The sequence below is a fragment of the Epargyreus clarus genome, unplaced genomic scaffold, assembly GCF_041222505.1.
Source record: "Epargyreus clarus isolate Ecla_fem2 unplaced genomic scaffold, WU_Ecla_fem_2.2 ptg000003l, whole genome shotgun sequence".
NCBI classification, from domain to species: domain Eukaryota; kingdom Metazoa; phylum Arthropoda; class Insecta; order Lepidoptera; family Hesperiidae; genus Epargyreus; species Epargyreus clarus.
The window spans coordinates 6,262,414-6,286,493 of NW_027332211.1; the positions used below are offsets into that span (position 1 = coordinate 6,262,414).

Sequence of the window (24,080 nt, forward strand, 5' to 3'; positions counted from 1 at the left end):
ACGACGAATCAAAATCATATTTTCTGTAAAACAAAGCAGTAAGTCCAAAGGTTCATCAGATTTTCATCATTATTTAACGTAGAGCAAAAGATATCCCTTACACAATTTTCTTACCAAAACGGCCTTTTTACATTTTATAAGTCGAGCACATTTCGATTCAAAGCTTAATCATTTCTATAAGGCGCTTTTTATAATCCTGCTTTGAAAGCCGAGACGGCTTTCTTAACTTCAGACGGATCAGGTCCTTTATGACTGACCTTCTCTTCGATATCATGTGTATCATATTTATAATCCGACCTACACGTCTCGTCGTACACATTTTGTAAGCAATGATAGCCTAATGACGGTATTTTGGTTACGCTTTAAAACTCCAGGTTGTAAGTCAGTTATATTTTTATTTATTTTAAGTTATTTATTTATATTTATCTCTGGTTTTCCATGACGATTTTAGTATAATAAAGTTATTACCATTTGTTAAGACGGTAAAGTAACATGGTAAACAAAACTGTTTGCTAAAAAAGTCCAAAACATTATCTAAAGTGCGAACTGTATCTATGTCTGAGGACTCTCAGGTCCAGCGACATGCATTATTACGGTTTACCTCTTCACTTCTCAATACATGATCTCTGTTCAGCTAATAGCCCTACTCTTTTTACTAGAATACAGCATAGTTATATAGATGTAATACGCCTAATTCTGCCGTATACTCGTAACATCTAAAAGTACTTCTGGAACAACGAAGTAAAATGAATACATACCATGACGGCGTTAATCTTGAAGTCCATATGGTTCTTCACCTCTGCCGCTAGTTCTCTCACCAGCAGCAAGCCGTCCTTGCGCGCCACTTCCACGTTGTATTCGCGATATTTCTGCACAAAAAATAAACTTTTAAATAAAATATATAAATACTACACAGAAGCCGTTTTATTGCGTGGTATATGAAAGAAACAAGGAGTTTTGATATGACTATGTTTTTGTAATATAGAAGTAGCAAGTGAGTATTCCGTTTAGCTAAGTGGCTAGTGCCGCCGATATATAACCGTATTCGACTCTATCCAGGGTTGGACTTTTATCGGTCGACCTCATTGGACCACTAATTAAGTAGGAACACCTCGTCTCTCTTTCATCACACACTCAAAATTAGAATACAGCTGCAGATAACTCTACTGTTATAAGCTAGAAATAGGTGTGACGGTGGCGTCTCTAGAGATCAACCACGAAGAGTTTTACCACCTTAATTTTTTCACTCATTCGTTTTTTGGTAGTATCAATGTGGTCTACATTGTCATGAAATATATATGATAATAGATTTGCAACAGTTATTCGGCACTGCAAACCGTGTAATTTAATGCTTCCACGAGAACAGATAAACATTGGCAGGCGTGTAGCGCTCACATAATTTGCGAAAATGACAACAATCGTGTCGCATTCGCGCTACATTACGCGCTGAGTTATTGGACCCAAAATGGCGGCGGAGACCTGTCAAATTTAAAAATGGAACGAACATGTCCGGAATTCGGCGGATGCTGGCTGCCAAATTATTGTTATTCGACAGAGGCGCCCGCTTCAGCGCTGTTATTGAATTTTGGATTGTACCCGATGTCGCCTTTGTTGTGCTATCAAATCTAATGAGATATTTGTATATCGTTTATAATATGTATTATTTTGCGCTCACCTCTCCTTTGATCTTTACTTCTCCTGTATATATTTTAATGGTATAGAAGACTGAATTTCGACAATAATTAACTATTACTCTTATAACGCGTATTACTTAATGTAAACTACTATTACTTGTAAGGGTCCAAGATTGTAGTCTAAGTACGAAATAATATTGCGTAGTTTCCGACATATTTCGGTAACTGACCTATAACCAAATTATAAGCGACGTCGTGTTACGAAGCAATCCAATTTAACGCTTAGCGTTTAATTAACGAGGGAACCACAACGTAAACCATATAATGATAATGGGAAGTCGAAATTAAACGATGTCCTGTATTAGAGTGTACAAAGGCAGTAAAACTTTTTTACTGCAAAACAGTCGCCGTTCACCCAATAAAGTCTGTTTTATGTATTTTTGAGGTTGCGTGAAAATCGTGGGGTAAGGTAGGGTTCACATTTAAAAAAAATACCAAGTCACCTAGATATAAACGTTGAGTTAGATTTTTAAATCATAATAATAAGTACTCTATTCTTGTTATTTTAGGCACAGGTCTGGCCAGTGACTGAACCCGGGACCCATTGGGTATCAAACTGCTACAACCGTCCCGCCACGCGCAGGTATATAGAGATGTCATCATCATCATCATCAACCCATTACTGTCCCACTGCTGGGCACGGGTCTCCTCTCTGAATGAGAAGGATAGAGATGTCATATGTCAAATAATTATTATTTAAAGTTAAGTTAATATGAAGCAGTGTAGTAAAATATGTTATTATTGCACAATTAAAATATAATCATCATTATTATTATAATATTTTAATAACACCGGATGAGTAAACCTCATGTTGATTACGTCATAATGGAAATATGACAGAGGCTTTTATGTTTGATTAATTAAATATAAATTATGCGGTTTTAACATAAAGCGTGTGACAAGGACCTTGTTTCGGGATATATACTACCTTATGTCTAATACAGCCAAGTAGGTTAAGATTTTAGTTTCATCACAACTGCTTTGGTTCACTAGAAGACGTATTTTCAAGTACTGTTGTGTTGTAGTTACGAGTATCATAGCCTTTTAAGCATAGCCTTCAATATTAGTGAGACTTTCAACTGCAGGTTAATCTTTTCAACTGCAGGTTTCCTAAATTATTACACAGATCAGTTTTGTAATCTAGTCATCTTTAATTCAACAAATGCCGGCAGCGTTATGGCGTTATATATCCCTTTAACTACGAGTTTTAAAGCATTAGCGAGGATTTGTGAAAGAAAATTTTGTTGAAAAAGTAAATAATTAACTCTTTACCTTACCTCCTTTTATTATATTTTTCTCATAACTAAGCCTACAAATTTAAATTCTAAATTTTAATTTAAACCTGTACTTTCTGGGCCCTAAGAGTTGTATATTAGGTAAGATGAGATTCATAACTTTTTAGATGAGTTTATTAACGTAAAAAGTTGTGGCGAGAACATTTGAATATTTAATAAAAGGTAGAGTTGGTTGCATTACATCCCCTGGCGAGGACGGGCGGCGCAAATCTCCCGGGGACACATTGGCTAACAAGGAACCTAAATTCAATTAAGGCAGTTAATTTAAGCCGCTTCTACGTCGCTGTCCTCGGGCCAGTGATTGGACTCTGTTTTCGACTAGTCACTCGGTGATGTAAGGGACATTTTGTGTTATGACTGCAAGTTGATGCGGGTATGGGTTTATTTTCGATATAGTGGTTATATGCGGTAATAGCCCGGTCAATTTAGACATAAAAATAGTGATCAAATTTCAAAATATCCGGGAAAACTAAATTTCCGTAGATACCTTGGATTTACCATTACAAGTAAAGTGTCAAAAGTCCCCAACGATCTGATGTGTACGTCGGCACTTATTCGGGGTGAAACGTCAAAATTTTAGATTTTTTGGATTTTTCTCGAAAACGGATTTTTATCAAAATATCTATTGATGTTCAAACGCGAATGCAACACAGTGGTACCGTTAAGGAAACCGTGTAAATAATAAAGGTGAAAGCGCTTTGTCACGATCTGTTGGGCGGCGGATCGGCCCGGTGTCAACCGACAGGGCTTTCCACTTTCCGTCCGCATTTGTGCGTACCACTCACAAGGAAACTCCATTTACCCGCAAAAAGTATGGAGCAAGGGTAACGGCGCTTCCAGTCTTGTTATAACTGGGTTCTTGTTTCGAACACTGCTTGTTGATCTTTATCGATCTTTGCCAAAAGGATAGTAGGTATTCCTGTAGGTTCAATAAATTGAAATTGAACTTATTTGTATAAACGAATTGAAAACACAACTTGAACTTAAAACCTATCTAAAATATATCTGGAAATTTTTAATTTTCATGTAACTTTTACGAAACAGCTTTATTTTTCATGATCAGAATCAGTAAGGCTCGTAACACAGACGGATATATAAAAATAAAGTTTACTTTTTAATTTTGACTGAATTTGTCTATTTATATTGCGAAACTAAATATGAGTTTAAAAAATATTAGTAATACTCGTATTATAATTATGAACAATATCGCGCAATGCAGACACTTCCATTTATTTTCAAATATGTAATTAATTATTGAATTATATATGTATCATTTTTGTCGAAAGCTCAATTGTGGTCACGATCTAATTACATTAAGGCATGCGGTCACGCAATAAGCGCTTTGCGGCTTTGCGGTGTCGCTACTGAAATGCATTGCTGATTGACTGTGTACTACCTATCATGTATTGATATGTAATTAGACAGACAACAATACGAGATGCATGTATATCGTGGTTGTTAGTCAGTGTATTAATGAATAATTAGGTACAAATATGTACTTAGGTAAGTAGGTGTAAGTATAAATAAATTTACCTATATACATTCATTAAATATCAGTGGATCTTGGCAAATGCATATATCTGTTTCTTAATAACAACACGACCTAAAGAGTCCAAAAATTCTATTTCCCATGTTTGTTCCATGTTATCAAACATGTGCAAAAAAATATCACTAAAATCGGTTAAATTAAAAGAGATTATCGTGAACAAACTTATATGGGATATTTAAAAGATAAGATTAAAATTGCTTTAAGTATAAGACAATTCGTACGTGGGCAGCGTAGCGAACTAAAACCTTAATCCTTCTCATTTTCAAAATAGACTTATGCCCAGGTTTAGAACAATACGCATGCCAATACAAACATAATCCGTGTACTATTTGATTTTAAATCAAAGTTAAAGTAAAAGTGCATATATAATATTTGTAACAGCAGTGTTAAGCGCTGCTGTGTTCTGGTTTGAAAGGGGTGGTAAGGGAGACATAATTTTCCGAGGCGTTCCAGCTTAGTCCTCAGGCGTAGCAACGCATCTGTGGCCGACCTTAGGTATATCTAATCCTATCTGGGGTTGATTACAGATGTCTGTGGGTGGTAGTAGCTACTTACCATGAGGTAAACTGCATGCTCGGCTGCTACTCCTATATTATAAAAAAACACATTTTATTAGACTGTTTTAAAGAAACTCTCCTAGTTACATTAATTGGCCGCAGACAGACTGTTTCAAAAGCAACAAAAGCTCATACAATTACGGGGCAACCGCTCGTAATGAATGGAGAGACGAGCTTTAAGCATTTATTTGAAGTGTGTCCATGCATGTAGCGAGTTTTGATCTCGACTTGCACAACCTCGCTACTTTCAATAGTCTGGTTAACTCACTACTATTCTGTCATACCAAATTACAGCATAAATACTATTCACATATTTTTAGCTCCGTTATATTACACACACTTTTTGTTTTTTAAGGATATTTATACCCATTATAAAAATAAATCAACGTTATGATTTTTTACTCTCAACGCAAGATAACACCTATTCAAAATATAATGTAGTCTACTTCATATTTTTAATTACACTAAATTTTCGCGGATACTACTTGTTACTACTTACTCGATTATATACAATAAATTTATACATATAATATGTAGCAGATGCAAATAATCCCAAAATAATACAATAAGTAGTAAGCCTGATAATAACTGATACCCACATGTACATTCTTGTAATAATAATGCATATACAAATAATATTTTAATTAGACTAGGATGCATTTATTATAATTTATAATAAGAAGCAATAAATGGGTGTTAAGTACTCTATAAAGATATTGAACATTAGATATTAGTTATATAGTGGCATTGAACGTAGTTCTAGGAAAGTAATTATATTTCAGTACAGCTGTACATTTACAATAGTCGATTGAAACTCGCACCTGCGCTTTGCTCGTTGGCTTACATTTTCTGATATTAATATTAATATAGGCATGTACAATGTACATATATTCTATGCTGCAGCTACAAAATATACATACCGTTATAAAACTATTATTATAATTATACTAAACTTCTTGCGAATAATAAAAACTAGATATGTTTTTTGTATGTCAATACAACTAAAAGCAATGTTATAATACTTTAACGGAATAAAATTTATCTTATGTAGTCATGTCGATTTTGATTTGACAAAATGATGATTTTGTGCAAATATTTTAATACAAAGACTTATTAAATTAACGCAATTTCATTTATACATTGATATGCTTAGAAATCCTAAAAAAAGTACTGCTCCCTTGAGCTCGTGTAATATATTCTTAAGTACTCGTAGATAAACCAATTTTGTTTTACAATTTTTATCAATTGACTGTTTATCAATAATATTTTTTATCTATACCGTTTTGTTTGACCGCCGGACGCAACTGCCAGAGCGCGCCGAGTTTAACCCAATTTCAAAACCGTTCTTACTACGAGGCTACGGTGGCCTACGCTACGTAGACGTTTGCTACGGTCACTAACGATATAGATGTATATACATATACGTCGATTTACATATTATATACGTAGTATAATAGAGTGGATTTATGAAACGATACTTAAGTATCTAATTTTATATTACAAAAAATATTGTTGTAAAGAAATATTAAACGATTTAAGCTTTTATCAAATTCTGTCTATTTTCAAGTAAATTTATATCAAGTAAGTCGCAAAAAAGGTTTATTTTCTATATACAAATTATAAAAACTGTTTTCTACCTTCAAATAAGTGATATTTAACATTTTTGTGGGTATAACTTAAACCTTTTTGTCCTCAAACTGGATGCGGTTGACGCGATAGTAGTGAGTTTAATCCAATTCCTAAACATTTCTACTACTTTACTACAAACGTTTGTACAACTATGTAAAATATACGAATATATCTGTAGGATATGCTTGATAAAATTATGAAAGAGACATATTCTCGGGTTATTAAGTGATGTGAGTAGAAAAAATGTTTTTTTCAAACGAAGTTATTTTAATTAGGGTTATATTGTTCATAATGTTCATTATATAGTTTATACCACTAAATAGAGGACTTATATATAAATGAGACTAAGAATTTGAACTAAGGGCAAATTCTGCAATTAAACTTTGAGAGGTGTGTTAATAAAAATGGAAATAATTATAATTAAAAAAATGTAATCCTGATTCCTGATGATCCTGATGAGGTGAATGGGATAAAATTTTAAATTTTAAATTAATCAGAGTGTTCAAAGTAGGTAAAAATCGAGTTCAAAGATTCCATTACATACATACATACAGGTCAAGTTAATAAAAGCGTGGTAAATACCTAAATTTTACCATACTTGTTTCTGTTAGTGTGAAGAAAAACATCGCGAGGAAACCTGCATACATGTTAGTTCAAAAATACCCCATTGTTATTTATGGATATATAGTACCAAGGATTCGGTGGGTAACGTAATACGGTGAGTAAATAGCAAGGTATGTAACATTAAATGATTTATCGAAGCGATAGAGCATAGCGCTAGTGGGGCGTAGCGAGGCGTCGTGGGGCGTCGCGAGGCGTGCTAATATTGAATAAGTTCCGATGGGAAAGTTTATCTTGCGAAACATTATATTACTTTCAGGACCGCGATCTCTTGCAGAATTTTGATTGTTTTATTACTATGGGACATAATGATAAATTTTATGCCAATTCGCTTATAATTATGATTCATAATTATAATTTCCAATATCCAAACCTTTAAAGTCTGTGAATTTAATAATAATAACTGTGATTAATCGCTTATGTTTAAATGAACAACTTCAAATTATGTTTAAAAGCCTGTGGTCTGTTGTACCTTTAATTATCTACTGTTTTGTTTTTTGTACGGTATTTTTTTATATGTAAAACACTAAATAACCAATTCATTGTCCTTGTAGTTTATCTATCTTTAATCTCAATTAAGATTTAAAAGTTCATTAACAACAAACAATGATCTTAACAAATATTGAAAGGCGTCTATTGTACCTAAGATTAATTAAAATATTTTCATTATTATTCCAAAATACAATATCAGTCTTGGGGATTGGAAGTACGTACTCTTATTAGCATATCTATAGTACACATTTGTTCTTTCTTCATAAATATATGAATGTATATCTTTCCTGTCACTAGCAAACGAATCTCATGGGATTATTAATTCTCTATGGAAAGATCTCATAGCTAAGTCCGTTAAGCTGTCACCCGAATAGTTTTCACGCGTTAGTATTAAATAAGGGCAGTTCTTGTTGCCACCCTCACCCCCACATTATGTATTCGCGACCGAGCGCTGAAATATAAACTGAATATTTATGCATTTTCTCTTGCATTGCATATTTACGATGTAAAATTATCTAGCGCTGCATATTTATGATATGTACTATATAATTGGATAAAAGGTAGTAAAGCGCTAGAGATAAGCTTTTATATTCGTCTATAAGCTATGCTGACTCACCGGTATAAAAGTCTAACTCTCATGCCAGCAGTCCACGGTTTGAATACGGTTTATTTATTTTTCGAGGTTGTGATTGTGCATATTAGGAATTATTTAACAGCTTATTTAGCAATTAAGGTATGTTTATTTTCCTAAAAGTTCTACATTACGACAAAGCCTTCTTCTGATATATACCTAGTCACCCTATACAGTTGCGGATTGTTCTAAACAGGGAACATAAATATAGCTAATACCCTTAATTTGGGTTCACTTATTTTGACATTCAAGTGTATATAACTCTTTCTTCTGAAGATTTAGTCCTTGGACGGGCCATGCAGGCCTAATGTCGACCCGGTACTTGGTACACACCTGGTACAAACCATTAGCTCACATGAATAGTTTACCTACATTCTGATTACGGTTATTACGTTCACAATGATGCGTGTTTCATACTACGTACTACAATACGTTGATACTATCTATTGACCCTTATAACATGTAGGTAGAGTATTGTTTTCTGAATATAATAACGAGATAGCATTAAATTGATAAAAAATGACATTATATAATCATCTCGTTAGTATAATGTTAAATAATATGTGATATTGAATATTAATACCACGAAATTATAATTCCTTTACCTGTGTCAGAAATTGTATGCCAGAAATAATGCCAGAATAGTATCTCAGAATAAATATTTCAATGAATATAATTGATACCTAAATAATGCCTGACTGGGAATTAAACTTATAAGTATATCGTATTTAAATCATTATATAGGTGATGTCATACATTTGAATATTTACGGTACTATTTACGCTCGTATTTTGGTCATTCAGTAACTTTTTGATTATTTCGTTGTTATTATTTGAAACACGAGTCGTAGATGCATTTTTAATAGAGGCAAAGCAAAATTTTTATATTCCACTAGAAACTTAACAATGGGCCGGCAATCCTCGTTTCAACTTGGAACGCTCTTACTTCGCAATCCTTTGCAATAAATCCGGGGACTATGCGATTCCTTTTATTTCTTTTATCGACTTAAACTAGAACACTTTGTGCTGCTAGCTGAAGTCCATATAATGTAGACGTTGACCTCTTGTGAAACTCTTAGGATTTGTTAAGATTTACTACGCAGTTTCTATAGAGGGGACATGATGAAATTATGGAATCCTTATTACTTATTCCTTACTATTCCTTACTTAATATTATAAATCCGAAAGTAACTCTGTCTGTCTGTCTGTCTGTCTGGTTGTCTTTTCTTCACGCCTAAACCACTGAACCGATTTTAATGAAATTTTGTACAAAGATTGTCTGAGACCCGAGAAAGGACATAGGATAGTTTTTATCCCGGAAATCCCACGGGAAGTAGGGATGGCGATCTAAGATTGATTAATCGGAGAATCGATCTTTTGGCCCAAAATATCGATTATTTTAATCGATATTAGTAAGAATTGTAAGAATGCATTTTAGAATTGTAAGAATTAGTAAGAATGCATTTGATCAAGTGATGATCTTTAGCAAAGTTGTTGTTCATGAGCCCACGAAGGCATCAGAGTTGGTACGACCAATATTCGCCAGATGGCGCCACTGCCGTTCCAATGAAGGTACGAATTTTCAGTTTTATGTATGTATGTTAGTATGTCATATTTCTTTCTTTTAAACGCGGGCGAAGCCGCGGGCATAAACTAGTAAATGTAATAAGTGGGTAAGTTGTTTACTACCGTTATTCTAAGTTATGTTCACGACAGTAAAAATGTGTAGTTGTACGCAAAGCTAAGCAGGCATAAAAAACTATACTTGTGTTACACCTATTAACTAATTTAGAAAAATGCTAAGTCTGTACGTTGATACTTTAGATCACAACAACACACATGGTGGTGGTATCTCACTTAGTCAGAGACAGTCTGTAGGAGAAGTCTGTGCAGAGATAGTCTGTGTGAGAAAGTTGTATTGCATTATGAGTGACTTTGTAAAAGTTTTTAGTAAGTAAATTTATCGGTTTCATCAATAAAGTATAAAAAGTTGTAAAATTGACTGAACTATTATATGTTTACAGCTTTTAGAAAAAATACATTAAAACTATGTATATCATAAATAATGATTTAATGATATACATAGTTGTGTGACCCATTGGTTTCACACGGTATTTCAATACGTTTAGATCTAAGCTTCACATATTCTCTTCGTGTCATCACGCGACGTTGCTGGTCTGGTAATCGCTTTACTTTCCGTGATATTGACTAAATGTACCAGTGATGTGTGATTACGCCATTAATTTACAGCTACAAAGTTTTACGTGCACGAAGCTATTTTAAATGTATGTAATTGTGGTGACATAGAATTAATAGGGATTCTGGTATTCGTTTTTTATTATTGTTAGACGATAATTTACATAACAGAATTCGTAACACAAATTTTGATTAAAATTTAATACCATAAATCTTAATCTGAGTGTATTTTTGTGTATTTATAATAAGTGTAATAAAGTTGCTCTAGAAACTTACAACGATGTTACAATAGCAATTACCAACTCCTTTACTCATACTTCACACACATTTACCCGATTGTGCGACACGAAATTAATTGCTAGAACAATATGGGCGTATCAATATTTCTGAAGGATAATGGTTATTGTGTTCATCCGGCGTATGAATCGAAGGTTAATTATTGTAGTGGTAAGTATATTCGAGTATAGGGCGAGTGTATCCCGGGTGTATCTGATCCAGCAGGGACCGCGTCCCCGCTCCAGTAACTGGGTCGCGCAGGGGGGCATGGATTGGGGGTTTGGGGGCTTCGTGGGCTTCGGGCCGGAGGGCGTGGTGTGAACTCGGAGCGTTTTTGTAGCAACGCGTCCAACCGATAGGTCCGGTTACTCGCTCTCGGAGTCTCGCGCCACTTTTAAAGGCAAAATAAAGATTCACACACCTCGCACAACCTTCACATAAAGAAGTTACTTACGCTCTGTATTTGGTTCATTTTCGTGAAGTGCCTGCCGAACTCCCATAAATCGACGCCGAATTTTAGCGCCCAATTCTTGACTCTGCAACAATAAAATACCGTATAAATGTTTAATCGAACGCTTATGGCATTCGGCATTAAATTCTTATTGTTATGCTCATCTCGGTTTCGGATTCCAATTGGAAATATTTACTTAATAATTTTCCTTAGGGAGTGTTCTTTAATGTTTAGATACCTACTTTAAAATATCGTTGAATATTATGATTTCATTTTAGTGAGCTTTATTCAGAAGTAGTTGTTACCTACGTTTTATAATTTCAGATTCGATCGTTACTTGTATCAGTGAATATAGAAAGATTTAATTAAAAAAAATGTACACTGTATATTTGTCTTTTAATGTGCACGTTCCGATCTAAGTTGCTTGAAAAAATCTTAAGTACCTAGTTCTTGGACTTTATTTTAAAATTTTGTAAATCTAATGTTTATTTCCTTATATTATATCTTCTTCACAAACTTATTGTAAAAAATATAAAAACGAATGCTAAGAGACACTAACTTATTGCAAAGGATATAACATGTATTGTACTTGTTATAAAACAATTTCATTAATAAAACACGCACTCGCAACAATTTATCCCTCGGCCTTATTCGGTGAGATGTGCCGTAATGCGATCCGTTAAGCGGAGGTGAGATGAAAAACGTAACGACTGGGGGAAATTTATTTTTAAATATTCTTATGACTCTGTCACGGTGAATAAATGCGATTGGGGGAAGCAGGTTAAGCATTTTTTCCAAGTCGTTGATCACCCTCGTACAAGTAACTAATGATATCAGTGGTTACCGGCACATTTATAATGTGGATTATGACAAATACATGGCGATCATTGTGATGGGAGGATATAGGGGCAATTTAATTAACGGGCATCCTTGATACCCCCGTGTACCGGGGGACGCTGGGGTGCGGGTCGCGATTGAAAATGTTTTCCTATTAATTCCCATCTGCCGCGTACCAAATCTTATTCTTTGTTTTATTATTTATTTTGTGTATTTCCTATCATATATAAAGCAAAAGCGTGATAGCGGATAGTCTGTTTATTGGGACGTTAGATCCACTTAAAATATATTTTAAAATTCTATTTAGTGATCTACGTAAACAAATACAACACAGTCATTTTTGTAAAAACGTAAAACCTCATAACCTAAGGGTACAGAACCTTATATCATTTACAGTATGTATAAATTGTGTATCAATAATTGTCCCTTCACCTGAGGACATATCGTAAATTACAGGATGTCACATAAGTCTTTGACCTACTTAACTTTATAATATATAAGATATCCATGTTTGCGAGTACTGCCTCCGAGAATCACAGCTCTTTGATCTGCCGAGAATTAATTTGGTCGAATATTTCCTGTTGACTGACAAAACTTGAATTTGGTTAAATATTATATCAAGATATTTTCGATTAAAAGTAGTTTGTCACTTCTCTTAAGGTCTTTTTTTATAATATAGGAGTAGCAGATGAGCATGCAGTCCACCTGATGGTAAGTGGCTATTGCCGCCCATGGACATCTGTAATCAACCCCAGATAGGATTAGATATTCCTACCTGAGGTCGGCCGCTAACCCTGAGGACTAAGCTGGAACGCCTCGGAAAAGTCTGTCCCCCTTACGACACCCTTCAAACGGAACACAGCAGCGCCTAACACTGCTGTTATTAGGCAGAAATAGGTGTGGTGGTGGTGCCGCCGGAGTCAAACCACAAAGGGTTCTACCACCGTCTTTAAATCAGTACAATAAAGTAGCTCTATCACTGCGTGGAAGTCTCAGTGAAATTGATTTTTGATAATTGAAGCAACAAACAAACATGCACTCAATATTATGGCAAGTGGTCACCGCATTCTTGAAATTTGTAATCAACTCCATATAATAGATATTCTACCTGAAGCTCCAAAGGGTTGTCACTTTGTGAAAACTAAGATGGATTCCACCGAAACCTAAGAATTTCTTCACGTTAGAAATTGGTGTGCCGGTGATACATCCTCAGTTGCACTAGTTAAACGTCTTTTAAATTAATTGATTTTCGAAACTATAGAAAACTAGTTTAATATCTGAAAAAAAAAATTACCTCGTCAATTCCAAACTTATACATAATATTGAAATAAAACCTATTCATAACCAAATTGAATAAAACACTATCCACGCAAACGCTTCAGACTGTCTTCAATATAAAAATTGACGAATATCCTGTTTCCTTGTTCCGTTTCGCTTAATTCAAATTGTTCTCGAGTACGTCCTCATTAGCAATCGGGGAATGTTTCGCGGCCATTGTTCCCGCAAGTTCGGTCGTCACCGACAGAAGTTACGAATTTAAAATTATTTAAAATGTTCTTCGGACGACAGCAGGTGTTCGCAAGGGGCCTCGCAACCGCTCGAACGAATTACGACGATGAAATGGGACGTCTTAGGAGAACGCTTTAAGGACTATTACGGCTAGATTGGCTCCGTAATAACGAGTATCATATATTGTACACTGACTCGGGACAGAACATAATGTTTTGTTCCTATTTTACTTTTGTTAATTGTTTTTTGTAGATAAGGTAACGAAATCACGCTGGCATGCTTACATAATTTTCACTTTAGAACTTCAAATAAAGTCTAAATGTACGCGGTAGCATATCAGCCAAGTTTTCAAAAAGTAAAAACTGGTGAAGGAGCACCGTGTGTATAATAACCAAAAATAGTTATATAACAGTTTAGCCAAATAAACATCCCAATAAAATAAGAAGCACGTACATTATTTAGAATCAATAAATATGTTATAGTTATAAATGTATATTATAGTTGTTGGCATAATTCGAGGCTGTATAACCACAAGGTGATTTTATTTAACGTTCATATAATATTTGGTTCATTGGCTTATTAATATTGAACATCAAATTACTATTCATTTCTACGGCCTCTAATACTACGACGACGAAGATCGACGAGCGTTTCTTCAGAATGTTTGTATACACGTGAATAGGTACTTGCCAATTAATTGATTTATTGCTTTTTGAGGAAATTTATGATCCTTACTTATGTGTTGCTATGTGAGTATAATGCCGTTACTAACAGAAAACATAGACTACTTTAACCTAGACATAGTTTATATAATTGGTCCAAGTCTTAGGTAATGTTTATTTATGCTAATCTAAATATATATAACTCAAAGGTGACTGACTGACGTAGTGATCTATCAACGCACAGCCCAAACCACTGGACGGATCGGGCTGAAATTTGGCATGCAGGTAGATGTTATGACGTAGGTATCCGCTAAGAAAGGACTTTGATCAATTCTACCCGCAAAGGGATAAAATAGGGGATGAAAATATTACTTCGTAACGCGAGCGAAGCCGCGGGCAAAAGCTCGTTGTTAATAAAATTTCTTTTTCCAAGTAAAAAAGCGTACGTCTCAAAACAGAGAGAATCGGATTAAGACTGCAAAGATCCGCTTAAAATATCTTGTTACTGTAATCGGTTTAACCCTGGCGCAGCCTCGATGCCGCCGATTTACCTCTCACCTGAATTTTCGAGGATATTGTTTTGTCGCGTTTAAACCATCCTGATTTAGCGCATACACTCGGCTGTTGCCGTCTCTGCTACCTCACTCCCACTAGGCAATAAGCTTGCTTTATCGTATCTCATTTTACATTCCGTTAATGTTAGGGAATTTACGTGATTCTTAATAAATGTATATATCTTATATATAAAATTCTCGTGTCACAATATTAGTTACCGTACTCCTCCGAAACGGCTTTATCGATTTTCACCAAATTTTATATGCATATTCAGTAGGTCTGAGAATCGGCTACTATCTATTTCTCATATCCCTTAAGTGATAAGGGTTTATTTATATGGCAACAGAACGTTTGCCGGGTCACCTAGTAAGATATAAAATAACAATCTTGTGACAACGTTCCGAAATTATTAGACTTGATGCTAAGTTCTAAATAGCAGTTAAATAAAAAATCTTCGTTTATGCTTTTTATAAAATCGTGTTATTAAAAGGAGCTTGCAGTGCACCTGATGGTAAGAGGCCACACCCACCAGTAGATATCTCCAACTATCACCAATAGAACGAGTTTTCTAACTAAAACCGATCACAGATGAGTTGCTAAGTGCGTTAGGCTAAGATGGTCGCCTAATATGTCAGTCAGCCGACGCGCCCCTCCACCCCCTTTCGAATCGAGAGAGCTTCTTCATGAAAATTAATTCAAATTCTACTTTTTTGAGTAAAATTTACACAGAGGTTACATTTCATTTATGCCTAATTGAATATGCCTAAAAGAAATCATGTATATCAACATATCACTTAAACTCACATAAAGCTAAATTACGTCTAAATATAAATACATTGCCTAATTTATCTTAATCGTGATAAGTATGTAACTGCACACATATGTGATCTAACTTGTGAACAATAATGTAAAACTATCAGCAATAGTTTGTAAAGTCCCCATGGCTTATACGTTGCCAAGAGATCGAAATGGATGATATGAAATAATAGTATTCGCGATAAACTTTTCACCGATGCACTCAATCGTGACGGTTGACTATTAACTAAACTTAGTTCATTACGGATAGGGATCACCGATATCTTGGTTGCGGCGACTTAAGAGCTACTCTTATCGACTGAGGTATTTTCTCATTTAGAATAGCATACTTGAATGACTTTAAGAGTTTCTTCGCTGTAATGGGCTATTCTCAAATAATTATTTTAATTAGAGTAATTATTTTATAACTTATAAATTACAGTGAAAATCTAACTATAGGTATGATAAGTGTTCCGTTTTACACTTCTTCATAATCGTTCTAAAGTGGCCGTGTTACTACTAGAGTGGGTTTTTCTCTTCTTTTACTTGTATTAATCAGCGTCGGCAAGCTGGCAGACGGGGTGTCAGACGCGCTGCGCCCTTACGTAAGCCAGCCTCCGTAGTACGGCGGCGCCCGCCCCGCGCCCCGCACGCCGCCCGCCCCGCTCTAGATCAATACCGGAGCCGGCCGCCTTTGACATGTGCCCCGCGTGCCGCTCCGCAAATATTTACGTTGTGGAAACAGATCATAACTAGTTTCATTTGCCTGTTTGTTCAGCCGCGCCGACGCTCCATCAATAAAAAGGAATTTAATTGACAACGATCACTTTATAACTCAATTCATCTTACGCTATTCTTTTTTACTGTTCCGCCCGTATTTGCGGTTGATGACAGCGTTTTGTACCGTTCCTGCTTTACTCTAGTTGGGTTTTTAAGGTAATGATATTATTACACTTTACGACGGGCAATTAAAATAGTTTGCGAAACCGCATGGAGCGAGAGATAAAGAAACAACACGGGCATTGGACTTTCTATATTTCATAAAGGGTGGTCACAGAGAAAATTCTTTTTAATCCTTATTTTACTCTGAATTTAGTTTTACAAAATATTTTCATACTTAAGAGTAAGCGATCAGCCATTACTTTACATCAAAAGTAATAAATTTTGTAATTGTATACGTATATAATATTTCGCAAAAGTAACTCAGGGGACAAAAGGGAAAAATTAGGTATCATTGAAAAACCCCTTGGAGTAGCGCCTTCTTGAGGCAATTTTTTTCTTCATCGCCCCAACTTCCGTCTCGGAAGTCCCCAATGATTATTTTGGGCTGTCTAAGAGTATTATGCTCTGTGTTAGAAATGCGAAGAGTTCTTTGCATTTTATTGCAGAAGTTTGTGAGGCCAATTATGTCTACAATCATTTTACATTGCATTTACTGTGACAATGGATTGTTATGTATGAACGCTTGAATTATGTGTCTTTAAATGTGTTAATCATTTAATACTATGTTATTCTGTAATATTAAATTATAATTCATGATCACCTTTGTATTTTTAATTGTTCTAAAAGAGGGAAAAATTTTAACAGGATTATTACAAGTTGTTAATAAACGAATGCCATAGTAAATATACAATTGATAAGTTTGTTAAGCGATATGACAAGTTATGTATGTTAAGGAAAAATATACTTTTGTGAATTAATGTAAGTATTTATTTATACTCCAGATAATACTACGTTAAAAAGGATAACTAATGTTAACTAATACTACTAAGGTTAACTAATAGTATTACTCTCTAGTATTTCATTGTAGAAATACGGGTAATTACAAATAGAAAGAACTCCTACGTTTATTAACGTAAATGAATCGTAAAGCGTGGGCTACGCGCTACGCAGAGCTACGCCGCTACGGCCTACGACCGATAAAAGGTCAACTTGTATGTAAAATAACCTTAAATTAATCAAGCTTTATTTTCAATGAAATACTAATAAAATATTGTAATAAGTAAAACGGCATCTTGCTTCACGTTTGCATAACGCAAATATCGTAGATATATCAGGATAAACAACTTAATTCCATTAGCTTGATTGTGAGGGTTTTCTAATTTTTGAGGGCATGTTATGTATCTGACCCTGATTGTTACGCTTATTTTGAAGGTGGTTTGGAACCTTTTGTGCTTCGACTCCGGTGGCACAACCGCCACACCTATGTCTACCTAATAATAGCAGTGTTAGGCGCTGCTGTGTTCCGTTTTGAAGGGTGTGGCAAGGGAGACAGACTTTTCCGACGCGTTCCAGCTTAGTCCTCAGGGATAGCGGCGCATTTGTGACCGACCTCAGGTAGAAATATCTAATCCTATCTGGGGTTGATTACAGATGTCCATGAGCGGCAATAGCCCCTTACCATCAGGTGGACTGCATGCTCGTCTGCTACTCCTATATTATGAAAAAAATGTTGTAAGAGCTTGTTGGAGGTATTTCGAATATAGTAAAATTGATAGTGAAATACACCATACTAAACACTAAAATATAATTGCATAGTTGATACATCTTGGTATTGGCTCCATCGTACTTGGCGAAAAAAAATAAAGCGTGATCAACTAGTAACATCGCTGACAATTTATTTTAGCTTTGTCATAATTTTAAACTCTGTTAAAAAGAAAAATATAAACGATATCAATTGCAAATGTATCATCGCAAAAGACAAATACAACGCCCACATAAGAGCGCCCACGTGTATTTGCGTTCGTGATCTGCACTCGGCTTACGCCTACACTCACAATTTTATTAATTATCGATATTGATACAAAGTGTGAATGAAAGTACGAAGAGCATATACTCGTGTCATTGGCGTCCACGTATTCAATATTGATCGTGGCTCTCGGATCTCAAAATATAATAATAACTTTACTTTGTGAGTGTAGAAAGCGTTTACTTTCTTTTCTTGGTGGAAATGATGTAGTAGATACGTATATAAATAAAAAAATATAAATTGCGATTGTCAATATATAATGGTGAATGACTAATTAAGGTTAACAATATTTTTTAAGATTTATTTGTATTTTATTACGTCAGTATACCAACTCAATATTATTCATAGACTTATATTTGTTTCGCTACGCTATACCTATGGTATTATTAGGTACTTCAGAGATAGGCTGAATTATTTCTTAGATATAGTAATACCGACATAGGTATATATACAAGAGGTGAAAGCACACCAGTAACAATTTCCAACATATACGTCGGAATAATATATAATTATTATATAACCCTGAATACACAAAGGTTATAAAACCATTTAGTTTCCTAATAACCAAATTCCTGTGAATGATCCCACTCGAACAATTAGGGAATTCAACGGCTTAGGTAAAGTAACGCCCACACTACGTACTCGCTTCAATTGTACTCAATTCACGCACGGGTAGGCTTTTATTTTATGCTCGTGTAGTTACGTATCAATGTTAAACTCCTGAAATTTAAAAAGAAAATATTTTTTTGTTTTAAATTTCTTTATACTCCACTCGTAACATTTACAGAGACCGTACGGGTTAAGTACTTATAACAAATTAAATATAATATTTTATATATGTAGTTAGGGCAATAACAGCGAGAGCCTAATGGTGTTAGGATTACATATTTAACTACTTTATATGTATACAAGGACAATTAATCAAAAATGTCTTACAGTAAAGTTCATTTGGTAAACGAGCATGCAGTCCATCGGATGGTTAATGGTTATTGTAGCTAACAGATATAAAAAAAACAGTGATGCCACCGATCGAATCGAACATTTAATAAAAAATAGTATAACAAAATTTGTCAATTTACGAGCATTTCTCTACAGCAATAAGTCAATTTGGTGTTAACGTTCATATTTTTTACGCATTTAACGTACTTGGGAAATGTCTATATCCAATTCTTTTAATTAAATATAGAAGCTTATAATCTGTTGCTCTGTGCCGAGTAGAATATAAATTGTTTTTGATGGTTGGGTAATTAAAAGAGGTATAAAACAAAAACTTTAAAAAATCTATACTGTCTATAGGTATGGCATACTACGTTTGTGAAGTTATTAGTAAACATAGTACCAACGCAACGCCCACGATGCTTACTGGCTATCTCTATAAAATTTACGCTCATACGAGCTTTCCTTTTGTTTGTTCGTAATTGGTTTATTTTTAGATGCAAATAAAATTTTTAAATATATTGAATTTTTAAATACACTGTATGAGTTCTTTAACCTCAAAGGTATGTCAGGTCTGTCCGACTATCATGAAATAACTTTGCTACTTTTATCCCAATAAGATTATACAATCTAGGACGGTCCTAACTGCTTATCATTTCTTGGTATAAAGTTCCAAACGCACATTTACAAACCAATGGTAAGCGGTGCGATGCCTGGCTACCCTAATTTAAATTAATATCAGCACTAAAATATGACCGCCTCAATTCCCAAAATATTACAAAGGATGAAATTCCCACAACAGTTACAGTAAAACTTAAAGTAAATAATGAAACGCCCACGTACGTATGTAAGCCACATTTTACGCCTACGAGCCATTTATTACCTAAGCTGTTAATATTTAAATAGAAACAATAAAACCGTTCTAGGCCAAATGTAAACTTAATGTCAATGACTGGGCCTTGTATTTATATTTTTAGTTCTAAAAACCATTAAAAGCATTGAACCCTAACATATCGACTCACTGATGGAAAAACTATAAAGTTACTAGTAATTAAAAATAAATTTATTTGTACTTTGTAGCGATATTTTATACCTACCAGCCCATAAAAACAGAATGTAATTATACATGTTTTTAACTGTTTAGCTTCTATAGCCTGTCAACTTTATGTATATGTGTAACTACATGTTTATAAATAGATTAAGGCATTGGCATGGGTGTAGTTATTGCTTTATTAAGATGGGTCTAACAGCAGTAGCGTAGTTAAGATTGACGAAAAGAAAATCGGATAGTCTAAAATATTTCCTTACCCCATGGTAATATACCCCCGGTATGGAATATTTTTTTATGGCGAAAAACAAAAAGTCCCGCCTGATTGACTGGTGCGGGACTAAAGTCCGGACCGCTTAAACCACTTCTCCCTCCTTATATGTGCCCCTAAGATGATAGTATCGACATATGAAAAGTTCCCTAACGAATATATATTAATAGTTTAAGTTACTTAATCAATAATATCAAATGAAATATATCAATAATAATGAATATTGCCTTATTAACTAACTAGCTGACCCGGCAAACTTTGTACCGTCCCAAAATCTACTTATCAAATATATTTCATGTAAAATATAGCCTATGTTACTCGTGGATAAAGTAGCTTTCGAATGGTGAAAGAATTTTTAAAATCGGTCCAGTAGTTTTTGAGTCTATTCATTACAATCAAACAAACAAACAAAGTTTTCCTCTTTATAATATTAGTATAGACTACCATTTAATTTATTTAGCATCACCAAAGGCGCTTATTTTTTTTCATATAATAACGTGTGACCCGTCACATGTCGTTCCTAGGGTTTCTCCGCCAAATAATTAGATATGCATCTTCAGGTTTCGTTGTAATTACTTACACGTGTAAAATACATGCTCCATGAATTTTTATGAGGTTTGTTCCTTTAATTAACACATTTACTCAGTGACAGGAGTTGCGGTGTTTGTGTATAGGTTCTTAGAAAAGCCGTTTTTCATAAGTATGTCAATTAAACCAATCATGACATTAAATTCAGTCATTTTGTAGTAGAATGTGATGTTGTATGTCTATTTAATTTTTCGTTGGTACACCACGACCTCAGCTGTCTTTAACTGGTTTCCTGACCACAATAGATTCTTGACCCTCTTGACTTTGTCTGTACTCTTCGGGCTCTATAATTTGTTAAATTCATGCAATTAAGGCAGGGGTCCAAAATGCTCATGCTATGCACACATTTTTTTTGCAATTTTGAAGTTGCATCATCGTGTCTTCAAAACAGGTAGTCGCTACAAACACCGCGTCGAGTCTTCACATTTTATAGCTCAATATCCTTCCTTATAGCGATATCAGTAAACTAAAGTCTGTAGTAGGAGTCTTCCAGAGAGGAATCCATTACCCCTTTGGAAGAAGCGGCGGGTTCCAACATTCGCCGTTGTTTCCACTCCTGTTTTTCCTCTTGTTTGAACTTTTAAAACATGCATGTTGGGTGAAGTTATAAAGTATAGTTAAATGTCCTTAACAGCAACCATCTATTCGAAAAAAACGTAAAGATATATTTAATGCTCGTTTGGCGAAATGAAGATCTCGTAGGGATTGGTTTTCCAAACAAGTTTTGGGAAAGAATGGAAAAGTAGATAATGATGTTGAGGGTAAGATTTCTTTATAGCTTTCCAACTCCATTACAAGATTTAGTAGTCGGATACTCCCGAAATCTATAATAAAACTGAAATGTCCTTTGTTGGGAACATTGCGACCGAATCGAAGGGCCATTTATCACGAATTGGTCCATCTAAGAAGTCGCAACTGTCACTCGTGAACTTTTTCGTTTAGCAAATCGCGGTTCGAGGCGCTAACACGTCATTACCGAAATTCATCTTCTTAGTATCGGCTGAGGGTGGAAGGGAGTCTGGGGAGGGTATCGAGTCGTAATTGTCTGACAGTGAACTGCTTAGCGGAGCGGGGTGACGCTTGGACAATCCGTAGTCGCGTCGCTTAAACCTATTTATGAAAATCTATTATATAATTTCAATATGACTTAATACTGTAGGTACTGTAGGTAAGTAGGTATATACCTATTGAAAGATGGATGACATACAAAGTTCAAAGACATGGCAGATTAATTTTGTAAATGGTTAATCAGATTAGATACGCAAAGTATTATCTATTGGTTCTTTGGCAAATTGTATGAAAAAATTGAAACGCGTGTTTAATCCGTCTAAACGATGGACTTAGAGTATCCTGTCACAGCTGGAGTTACAGAGATAAGATTTCACACTTGATTTCAGAACGGCACCCAGGAAAACAAAAGGGCTTTGAATATTGAAAACAAACAAGCTTCCGGTACACGTTTGTGGTATGTATGGATACGTTTATAGTGTTTCCCCAAGCAGTGGAGATGTTTGGCACAACGCCGCTTTCAAATTAGTCGGGCGCTCCATACTGTGGCATAGAGCGGTTCCCGGCGACGCTTACCGCTTTTAATACAAAATGAAAACACTCGTGTTTACGTCCATACGTGGTTTTCAGTCTGACACCTCCTTTCTTCTTATACCTCTAATTTAAGTTATTGCTTTTATTCTAATAAGTTTTTTTTAATTCACAGTATAAAAAGACAATAAATATATTGGCTATTTACATTGTAGAATAATTATGTGAATATATAACTTCTAAATAATAATTCTACCTTCCCTTAATTATTTTAATAGAGTGTAGTTTGGCATGAATTAGAAATAACTCCGTTTTATAGAAAAGTACGGCGTATTTAAATTGCTATACAATTGTTTTCTAGAAGAGGGAACTTGTGTCCTATTTGTTAGATAACCATTAAAATTAATGTGACACCTCCGTAATTAATTATTATTAACTGCTTAATTATAAGGTACGTACCAGGTACTTGCTAATATTGAAAATTAGTATAGAAACTGCCTTTGATAGGCTTAATCCATTTTAATTAATTCATGTAACGCTCCACGTAGAAATTACTACGTTGTCGTATTCAAGTGGAGACTAAAAAGTATGCAGATAACTTATTATTATTCATTATTAATAGTCATTTTAAGGCAATAAATGTAAGACTTGTCTTACTCATTGTGAGGTATATCTTCGAGCTGGTTAGCGAGCGCAGCGGCCGCCAGCAAGGCGACGAGCAGCAGCGGCGGGCGGCGGGACATGCTGCCTCTCAGAGCCATCGCACTCCCCACATGACAAGCCACGATAGGTCACTCCACTGCCTCCCACATCGAACAACACTCGCTCGCACTACACTCAAGTGTCACCAGGCTTACTCATGAGTCATCGGATTGTGCGTCGGCTCGGGTCGGAAGTGGCGCGGGCGGGCCGCAGGGCGAGCGCGGAGTGTCGGCCGCGCGCCGCCGCGTCGCCCCCGCCCCGCCCAGCCGCAGTGACGCTGCGCGCGAATCATCCGCCCAATAACGCAGCGGGTCGCTACTTATTATTAAGATTTATTTGATCGTGCATCGGGGTGATGGTCAGCGATGGCGAGGATCACTGATCGCTTTCAGCATTTATTCCCCAAAAAATACTAAAGTTGACCTAAGAAGGAATGCTAGCATACATTGGTGGAGGTTGAGCGTGAGCTGGCGGCGAGTGCTCACTAGCGCGAAGGCAG

General features: G+C 35.3%; 1 protein-coding gene across 1 annotated transcript in view; it reads right to left on the reverse strand.

Annotated features, from left to right (window-relative positions):
- The window catches only part of stol (voltage-dependent calcium channel subunit stolid), a 65,998-nt gene extending 42,182 nt beyond the window's left edge, over window positions 1-23,816 (reverse strand). The window contains exons 1-3 of the mRNA XM_073080876.1: window positions 23,537-23,816; window positions 11,394-11,475; window positions 759-869 (exon numbers count right to left, since the gene is read on the reverse strand). Of these exons, the coding sequence (XP_072936977.1) occupies window positions 759-869; window positions 11,394-11,475; window positions 23,537-23,640 (297 nt within the window). The 5' untranslated portion in view covers window positions 23,641-23,816. The remainder of the gene's footprint in view (window positions 1-758; window positions 870-11,393; window positions 11,476-23,536) is intronic.
- Window positions 23,817-24,080: the final 264 nt, after the last annotated feature.